At 37.3% G+C, this 10,332-nt stretch overlaps 1 protein-coding gene across 1 annotated transcript; it reads right to left on the bottom strand.

Annotated features, from left to right (window-relative positions):
* Window positions 1–4,847: 4,847 nt before the first annotated feature.
* On the bottom strand, window positions 4,848–10,055 carry LOC105959748 (two-component response regulator-like APRR1). The gene is made up of 6 exons (XM_012983887.2): window positions 9,410–10,055; window positions 8,760–8,921; window positions 8,166–8,299; window positions 7,830–7,997; window positions 6,510–6,603; window positions 4,848–5,891 (listed from the first exon to the last, which is right to left on the bottom strand). The coding sequence occupies exons 1-6, from the start codon at window positions 9,540–9,542 to the stop codon at window positions 5,113–5,115; spliced, it is 1,470 nt and encodes a 489-aa protein (XP_012839341.2). The 5' UTR covers window positions 9,543–10,055; the 3' UTR covers window positions 4,848–5,112.
* Between the last annotated feature and the right edge of the window lie 277 nt (window positions 10,056–10,332).

Below are 10,332 nucleotides of genomic sequence, written 5' to 3'. Positions count from 1 at the left end.
GCAGCCCAATCGTCACCAACCTCAGTGGCGTGTTCCACCTCCTCAAGGAGCTCCTCAATCTGCTATGCAATCCATCCCACGGGTTCAATGTCAACTCTGTGAAAAATTCGGTCACACGGCTCGTGTTTGTCGATCTCGTTCACATAACCATATGGAAGCACGAGCTCATTTCGTCTCTAAGTCTTCCAATTTGTCACCAGCTCCATGGATCCTCGACACGGGTGCCTCTCATCATGTGACCACCGAACCACACAGCCTCCAACAAAATGAAGAGTACACTGGAACGGAGGAAATAGCAATGGGTGATGGTAACATGATTCCTATAACTCATACTGGTTCTACTCAATTGCATGCATCTAATTCTACTTTCTAGCTCTCCAATATACTTTGTGCACCTGCTATTTAACAAAAACTCATTTTTGTCTCTAAATTTTGCCAAGATAATTTAGTCTCTATTGAATTTTTTCCTTTCAAATTTCTTGTAAAGGATCTGAGTTCGGGAACTCCACTTATGTGCGGTCGGGGCAATGATGGACTCTACGAGTGGCTGAATTTCCAAACACCATTATCATTTTCTGCTATTGCCAAGCATTCTCTCCACTTGTGGCATCGACGATTGGGTCATCCCAACTCTCGAGTAATGCAATTTATCTTGAATAAATTTTCTTTGCCATTTTCCGCAAAGGAAAAAGTTTCTTTTTGTAGTTCTTGTTCCTCAAATAAAGTCCACAGACTCCCTTTCTATCAAAACATATTGTCCATTGATACCCCTCTTAAACGAATTTACAGTGATCTATGGGGGTCGTCCCCAATTTTATCTATTGATAAAAAGTTATATTACTATATTTTTGTTGATCAATACACAAAATACATTTGGCTATATACTCTTAAAACAAAAAATGAAGTTAAGTCAATTTTTCAAAACTTTCATCCATTAGTCGAAAAAAATTTCAAAACAAAAATTCTCTCTTTCTATATTGATGGTGGTGGTGAGTTTATAAGAGTCTCGACCCTTATTTACAATCCCATGGCATAGAACATCTCCTTTCCCCACCTTATACACCTCAAAGAGTAGCAATTGCAGAACGCCGTCATCGCCATATCATTGAAACTGCCAAAACCTTGCTCCATCAAGCCTCACTGCCAAGCATTTTTTGGACCTTTGCATGTCACCATGCAACATTTCTAATTAATCGCCTACCCACACCAACCTTACAAAATAACTCTCCGTATAAACAATTATTTGGAGAAGATCCCAACTATCAATCCCTTAGAACATTTGGGTGTCTTTGTTATCCATGGCTCAAGCCTTATGCCGAAAATAAACTCGCACCACGTTCAAAACCATGTGTATATCTAGGTTTCTCCTTAACACACCATTGCCATCAATTTTTTGATCCTACAACTTCTAAATTATTTTTATCTCGTGATGTCAATTTCTCGAAAAATATTTTTCCATTTGAAAGTATTTTCCAAAATTTGCGAGATAATCTTGCATATATTGAATGGGATGTTGTTGTGAGTCAAAATCAGTTGGAGAAAAAAATTCAGTCCCCTCATATCTCTTTCGATATCCCTCGTCCTATAAAAATTCCGATACAATCTCAACAGCGGCAATCTTGGGTTCCATCTCCTCCGCCGGCCAACACTGGTTCGAGTGTCCCGTTACCAGGTAATTTACTAGCTCCTACCATCTCACTATCCACCACTATTCACCCTACCCCACTTCCCTCACACACTCACACCACTTCCTCTCCAGCCAACACAAACCAAAATCAGCAACTCGTTCCACCCCCTACAGCTCAACTACCCATCTCCACACAACCCAATTCATCCCAACCCACCACTTCTCAGCCTGACCCATCTTCCAATACAAACCAATCCATCATTCTTCAGCCCGGTCGTACAAAGACTCGGTCGCAAAACAATATTTTTAAACCGAGAAAATTCTTTGACTACACAGCTCAACTTTGCCCACCTCTCACACCCACCACCTACAAACAGGCTGCCCAATACCCTCATTGGAGAGTTGCTATGAAAGCAGAATTCGATGCACTATTGAAGAATCAAACATGGGAATTGGTACCGCGGGATTCCAATAAAAATATTATTGCTTGCAAGTGATTATTCCGAGTAAAGAAAAATCCATAAGGTACAATTGATCGCTACAAAGCAAGGCTAGTTGCAAAAGGCTTCACCCAACGAGCTGGAATCGATTATCATTCCACATTCAGCCCGGTGGTTAAACTGACTACAATTCGTCTTGTCTTATCCATTGCAGTTCAAAAAAATTGGCCGTTGCATCAATTAGACGTGAATAATGCATTCCTACAAGGACACTTGGATGAAGAAGTTTTCATGCAGCAACCTCCTGGTTTCGAGCATGAAGATCTGCCCTCCCACGCATGTCGATTAAGAAAAGCAATATACGGGCTTAGACAAGCCCCAAGAGCATGGTACACTGAGTTGACATAGTTCCTACTGCACATAGGATTTACGAAGTCCGAATCAGACTCATCGCTTTTCATCCTTAATCATTTGGATAAATCTATCTATCTTTTGGTCTATGTCGACGATATTATTATCACTGGGAATAGCTCATACCATATCTACCAGGTTATCTCTACTCTCTCCAAAAGATTCTCTCTTAAAGATCTTGGACTTCTTAATTACTTTCTCGGTGTTGAAGTGATTCGCAAAGATGATGGAATCATGTTATCCCAGTCAAAGTATATTTTGGATATTCTGCATGACTTCAATATGCAAGATAGCAAGGGAGTCTTCACTCCCATGAGCTCTCACCATACCCTCTCCGTTAATGATGGAGCCACACCAGCTGACGCCACGAAATAACGAAAGGTAATCGGTAAGTTGCAATATTTATCCTTTACCAGACCCGATATTTCCTATTCCGTAAATAAATTATCTCAATTCATGCATTCGCCATCTGAAACTCATTGGAAAGCTATCAAGAGAGTGGTACGATACTTGAAACATACAGCTCATTATGGCCTTCGAATAAGTCATCACAACGACCACAATCTGTATGTGTACTCCGATGCCGATTGGGCAGGAAATCTTAATGATCGGACTTCCACTAGTGGCTATCTCTTATTTTTTGGACAAAATCCCATCAGCTGGAATTCCAAGAAACAAAAAACAGTTGCTAGGTCGTCTACCGAAGCTGAGTATAGAGTTGTCGCGAGTGCCGTTGCTGAAACAAATTGGGTAATGAACTTGTTGCGTGAACTTCAGGTTTCTCTATGTAGACCACCCAAGATTTTTTGTGATAACATCGGAGCAACTTATCACTGCCAAAATCCAGTTCTACATAGCAAGATGAAGCATATAGAAGTTGATTTTCATTTTGTGAGAAATCAAGTTATGAAGGAAGAAATCATTGTCACTCATATACATGCTGCAGATCAATTGGCCGACACTCTCACAAAAGCTCTTCCCAAGCCTGCTTTCCATAGGCACTTATCCAACTTAAGTGTTGTTTCACATAACACTTAACTTGCGGGGGGTGTATTAGAGTTTATATTCAACGGTCCGAGATTCGTTCCGACTATTAAGTTATAGATTATTAGGTTGTTATTCTTGATTTGTATTTATCTTATATCTCCTAGAAATACGGAGAGTTTATTTAGGGTTTGTTTCTTATGCTTATATAATTACGTGTAAATGAATGGAATAAAGTAGCTTCCTCTTCAATCTCTTATACAATTCTATAGAGGTGACTATATTATGAATAATCATTATTTACGAGTGTAGATTTTAACGTATCGTTAGAGAGCTGGTCTTGATTCCTCTTGTTTTGTGTTTGCTTTGTAGAAAAATTACATCGAAGAAGAGATGCTTGAAAGGATGAACCTATCTGAAGAGGTTCTCACGAACTTTTTCACAAGTACTTAGCATTCATAAGCACCGTAATTTGAACATAACTACTTATGTAAATATTAGTGGCGATTAATTAAATAATTGAACTTACTGAATGTTTGGTTAGTCCAATACTTTTTGGGTCATCATGATTAATTATTTATTGGATTTTCCATGGTCCGCGATACAGTTGAATTTTTTGAAATTATTTAATTTTATCTCAGGAATCAAACAGAGGCCAATTGTATTGTCCTGCAAGTATCCGTTGAGCTGTAATAATTTAGGGATGGCAGCAGAGCGGATACCCTCGAAAAAGTGTAATACTAGAACCATTACCATTTAATATAGCTCAAACCATGACCATACAAAATCCTTTTAAAAAGTTAATGGAAATACCAGAACCATTACCACGAATATCCGGATACACACGGATACCCATTTACCATTTAAATTATGGTAATAAAAAATAATTTTAGGTCCGATAACGTTTAAGTAACTCTCAGAAAAGAGAAAGAATAAAAAGAAAAAAAAATTAAATTATACAAATATATCCTCCATAAATTATTTAATATTTTATTTAAAAATTTTGCCAAATTATTTTTTTTATTCATATTGTTGAATTATATATATATATATATATATATATATATATATATATTAAATGGTCGGGTACCCATGACCGTATAGGTAAAACCAGAACCATACCAAAACCATGACGGTTTTCTTTTCTTTTACCAAAACCATTACCAAACCCTAATGGTTTCGGTAACGGGTTTTAAACGGAGCGGATACCCACGAATAGTAGCGGTTCGGGTTTTTTTGCCATCCCTATGTAATATGCTTGAAGTGTGTATTATGGTACATTTTTGTATCATAGCGCTGTAATGCGAGTTACGAGTTTGATTCATTCGGAGTTGGAAAACCAATAATTATCATTCTTTGATAAATAACAACTTAATTTAGAAAAAAAAAAAAAAAAAGATTCGAACTGTCGATAAATTACAAATATTTCGAGATACATCAACCTACCATATAATTGATTGTATTACACAACAAGTAAGGTGCAAGCTTTCAGCTTTCAGTGTGTAAATAAAACTTCACATACAAAAGTCATTTTCCAATATGTCAAAGTTCAGAATACAAGAAATTACAACAAATCATGCAACAAGGACAGAATCTTTCCGAACCATAAGAAGCTTAATCGAAAGATACCTTGTGCACATAATGACAAGTTCATTTACGGAAGAAAGCCGAAGCATCATCCATACTCGGAGGATCCTCCTCTTCATAATCTTCGTCTTCCTCGTCATCATCTTCCGTAAAAGCAGGCTCACCGTTAAGATCAACATTAACCCCGTTCACCTTCCTCACAAACTGGCCCCTATTGCGGGGCCTACGTTCCGCAAGTTTCTTCCTATTAACATATCTAATTTTCTTGTCAAAACATCTCTCCTTCCGTTTTTGCCTGAACTTCATCAGAGCTGCCAACCTTCGATCACCTTTACCCTCGTTGGACGCTTTTTCAAACGAAGTGGTCGGCACTTGGCCCGGTTGTAGGCACATACCGCCAAAGGGGTAGTAAGGATTATTATTATTATTATTATTATTATTATTATTATTATTATTATTATTATTATTATTATTATTATTATTATTATGAAAAGGTAGTGGATAATATGGGATGTGATTGTACTGATGAGGGATTATAGTAGATGCCGTAGCATGGTTAGGAATGTAATAAGGATATGTAGTGTGGTTGTAGTAACCGGATAAATCGTTGGGGTAAAAATTGTTTGTTAAATGTAAATGCGGGGCCCGAGAGAACTCCTCGTTTGAGTGTTTCTTCTGTTTTCGCGAAATTTCATCGGCTTGAGAATGGTTTTTCGTGGAGAGATTCTTCTCTACGTGGCTGGTGATTTTGGGGGTGTCAAAATTTGATTTGACGTACGATAAAAATGCCGAAGACTCGCCTATCTTCAGTTCCTTGTTTTTCGGGAATGGTGATATTTGTCCTGGATTTCAAATACACACACAAAGACAGTCATGTTACGCGGTATCTTCTAGAAAAACGAGTAATATCCATTGAATAGCTCTTATAAAAATATTATATGAAAAAAAAATAAAAAAATCTGACGTGTCACAATGATGAGTTTGTAATACGTTCATGCAACTCAAAGATAAAAGAAAGACTGGTAGAAAACCAAGTATTAGTTTATGTTGCTTTGAAAAGGAACATAATAATTTGTTCAGAAAATCGATAATATTCGGGAAAATACGCGGTTATAATATGACACTAGGTAAAACCTAAGTGAGAAATGTATAAGCCTAACCCAAGATTAGTGATAAGATTCGTCATAGATACACGTGAAAAGATCAGTGCAAAACATGTAGCTCACACCATTTTGTGTGTGTTTGAGCATTTTTCAATAACTTCTCTTATTTAAACAAGATTATTCACAGAAACTACACAACTCCTGAAGCTAATTAACGAGATATTCAAGAGATGAAGTATAAACGTAAAAACAATGAAGAGAAAGGGAAAAGGAAAGAAGCATCCGAGAGACACGAACTAGCATTTAAAAACTATACTAATTTTATATGTTTCTGGCCATAATTTTAATTTATTTTACCTCTCTGTATATCGTTATTTAGTCTTGCGACATTGGGCTGACGTTCCAAAGTAGCCGCACTCACAGTCTCTATAGGGGCAGCAGTAGCATTCATCTGAAATAAAGATGTCAGGTCAAAAGAAATATCACCCCATTAATGAAAATCATTGATTATTAATCATATTGGTCAAATAATAAATGACGAAGATCAGTGCGAAAAATAAACGGCCCTATACATGTATAAGTGATTAAAGAGAAGCCTGCACTAATGTTGTTTTGGGAACCATTGAGCATCCACTTATACAATTGAATCTTCTCGTTAATAGCAACAAACGGTCTCCCTTCAAAGGCATTAAGGGAGTAAAAAAAAAAACCTTCAGTTTCCTGATTAGTAATGAGGTCGAGAATTCCAGATTTTACGGCAAACACTAATATCCGACCTTGAAGTTGTTTTGAGCTAACAATGGTAAAAGTCGAGGGGCAACAAAATTTTGGACCCACAAGAAAATAGAATAGAAAAGCAAACAGGATAAGACACATATTCAACACATGCAGAAAGAAAAGTGTCGGCGATTGACCTTGGTAGGTTGGTTCTCTTCTAGCGTAACATATGCAATACCGATGCAGTAGTCTTCAAAAGTTTTATACGTGCTCTATCCAACTTGGGCCTCGGCAGCAAGCATCGGTACTGCATATGTTACGCTAGAAGAGAGCCGACACTCTCTTTTCGTGTGTGTTCAAAATGTGTCCTACTATGTTTGCTTTATTCTTTTCTATTCACTTGTGGGCCCAACATTTTGTTGCCCCTCTACTTTTACAATTGTTAACTATTTTTTTTCTCAAAACAACTTTAGGGTCGGATACTAGTGTTCGCCGTAAAAGATAGAAAACTCGAGCTAATTGTCAATTAGGAATTGAAAGGGTTGTTTACTCCCTTAATACATTTAAAGGGAGATTGCACAAAAAAAAGGAAAAAAAAAAGGAATGATTAAAGAGTTGAATAAAAGAATTCACCGGTGTTTTTTCTAGTCATGGGTAAAATGAAGCACCGGCAATCTGAAGATATTTTACACAAGTTAAAATAACATGGTATATCAACACAAGAACTAACTGCTATATTGAATGTTCGACGAGTCCATCGATCGTTTAAGTAAACGTCCGTAAGGGAACACAACTATAAATTCCACATGCATTCAGGAGACGGAAAATATGCATTCATAGAGAGAGAGAGACACTCTCAACAATTAACATTTTTACATTTCGAGAACGGAAATGTATACATTGTATTACCCTAATGTGCATCATTTTGCATCGCCACTCAATCCTAAAACATGAACTCACCTGAGTCTCGTGCCGAGTTGAAACACATGTCTCTGAGTTAGTACTCTTTCTAGACTTGTCATCCGTGTCATCAGAAAATAAAGTAGTGCTGTTGGTATTTGCATCACTTGGGTCCGAGACAGCCAAATCAAAATCATAACTTACGAGGTTCTTCTCTTCTAATCCAAGCTGTGCACGTAAAATTGGCACATACATCATATTACATAACATCAAGATAGAAATTACAAGTACATTAGATATATTGTAGAAGAACACATCAACAGATATATACGACACTCCTAGTACGATGATTGTTTAAAGCAACTATACTATACGATGAAAGAGAAGTGTACTTGCCATTCGCCTCCTTCTCCACATATGTGTCCACAGGTTTAAAAGCTCATTTGTACGTAACGGCTTCACTAGATAATCAGCTGCTCCAAATTTCAGACACTTGACAACAACAGCAACCTCATCTTGAGCTGACATCACTACCAGAGAAAAGACAAAGCAACAACAGAAAAAAAATCAAATTATGAGAAAGAATATAATCAGTCATACCTTAAAATGCAGGGAAAATTGCACGTCACCCCCTATAAATTTCTAATTTTCGCACTTTACCCCCTCAAAATTTGGAAATGTGAATGTCCCCCTTCAAAATGTTATTCTTGTTGCACATTCCCCCGATAGCAAAATTTCGATGGATTATTCACTGGATTTGAGTGTTTTTGTTGCATGTTGCCCACTTTAAATGTTATTTTTGTTGTACCTTGTCCCTTAAGAACATTATTTTTCTGTACGACTTTATAATGTTATTTTTGTTGCACAATGCCCAGCAAAAATCGGCTTTTGGGGCAAAGTGCAACCCGAAATAATATTTTGAAGGGGGTGAAGTGCATTTTATCCTAAAATGTAGCATAACGTAAAGAAATACGAGACAAGTACACTTACTGATCACAGGAATGCGCCGCCACTCCTTGTCCCTCATAATATATTTCAACATTTTCAATCCTTTAGTCATAGGTAAGTCGACTTCGGAAAGAATGATATCTATATCAGGCCCCTCAGCGTTCAGTGCATCAATCACCTGTCTCGGCGATTTTACAGATGTCACTGCAAAATACGAAAACTATTCACATTCAGCATGAAAATGACCATGAGGTTTAAATGCACGAAATAACGACAAAGTCAACTATTGCTGATCGAGTTTTCACAAGTTTCTTGAACTTTGAAAGTTATCTTAATAAGATAATTAATCATAGATAGTTCTTATTCTTCTCCGACACAGTCATTCTAATTTCGAAGTCCCGAAACTTTTCTAACAAAACTTGAATCAAATTAAAGCAAGCTAGTCTTAATCGAGTGAGCCAGAGTTTCCGATTAAATATAGCGTATAACATAATATCGGACAATACTGCCACGTTCAAACTAACTATTTGCTTGATGTGCAATAAACGATTTGCGTATGTTAAGATCAAGAAACAACCACTTACGTAATAAAGAAACCGAGCACATTCGTGCTAAATTTGTCAAATAACATTTCTAATTCGATCAAAGAAACACAATAATCAAAAGAAAAATACTTCAAAAACAAATTGTACCTTGATAAGAACATTTAGACAGAAGTGTAAAAACCTCTTGAGAACTCGAGTCATCGTTATCGCAAAGCAGAATCCTAACTTTACTCCTATCAATGAATCCATCACCGTTCTTCCCCATTTCACTCTTCTCCATCACCCTCCCCAATGATTAAACCCTAATTACAAAACTATTAAATCCACCAAAAAAAATAATCGATGCTAGAGAAACTCCATAAAATTCACAGCCTACAGAGGAATAAAAAACACCTCATCTGACCTAATCGATACTGAATTCGTCTACCGAACTGCAAAAGTCCGAAGAGAAGTCCCATTTTACAGATCAGCCACAAAAATCCAGCTATTTCTTTTAAAGCTTCACTTTTTATTCAGAAAAAATCCCCAAAAAAAACAGAGGATTTATGAGATGGAAGTTCGGCAGAACAGTGGAAAGTCCACAATTGACCCGACCCGGATCCAGAGCACGCTAGACAGACCCGTTCGGAGTGTATGTATCTATATCGATAATATATAGATATATATGTATATGTATATATACACACAGACAGAGAAAAACACGGATTAGAGTGGATAATGAAGTCTTCTCATGGTGTAGTTTCTCTCTCTAGTGGTTGAAAATTCTGAATATGCAAACACTACGCCGCAGCACCACTTGAAGAAAGATATTTTCATGGCCGCTTTTTCAACGACTATTGGTGGGGAGTGCTAATATGCGCTTGGCCACCTGTCTATGTTTCGAACGTTGGATCTGAGCAATGGAGGGCGCGGATGGAGAGTTGAGGCGCATGTTAGAATTTTGATGACGTGGAGGAAAATAATTGGGGGAGAGGGGTTAACCGGGGGGAGGGGGTGGGGGTGAATGAAGATAGTTTGTTGGAGATGGATGGATGGCCACGTCAGCAGTAAAAATCTCTATAAAGTTCAAA

This window comes from Erythranthe guttata, chromosome 9 (genome assembly GCF_056151865.1).
Source record: "Erythranthe guttata isolate IM_541 chromosome 9, IM_541, whole genome shotgun sequence".
NCBI classification, from domain to species: Eukaryota; Viridiplantae; Streptophyta; class Magnoliopsida; order Lamiales; family Phrymaceae; genus Erythranthe; species Erythranthe guttata.
Note: the sequence above shows the minus strand (reverse complement) of the source record. Positions and strands in the feature narration are given on the sequence as shown.

Coding starts and splice junctions, on each gene's coding strand:
- LOC105959748 (XM_012983887.2), bottom strand. CDS start 9,542: ATGGAGAAGAGTGAAATGGGGAAGAACGGTGATGGATTCATTGATAGG. Junction 8,922..9,409: donor GTCTAAATGTTCTTATCAAG/GTACAATTTGTT, acceptor CGTATTTTGCAG/TGACATCTGTAAAATCGCCG. Junction 5,892..6,509: donor AAATAACGATATACAGAGAG/GTAAAATAAATT, acceptor TTTGAAATCCAG/GACAAATATCACCATTCCCG.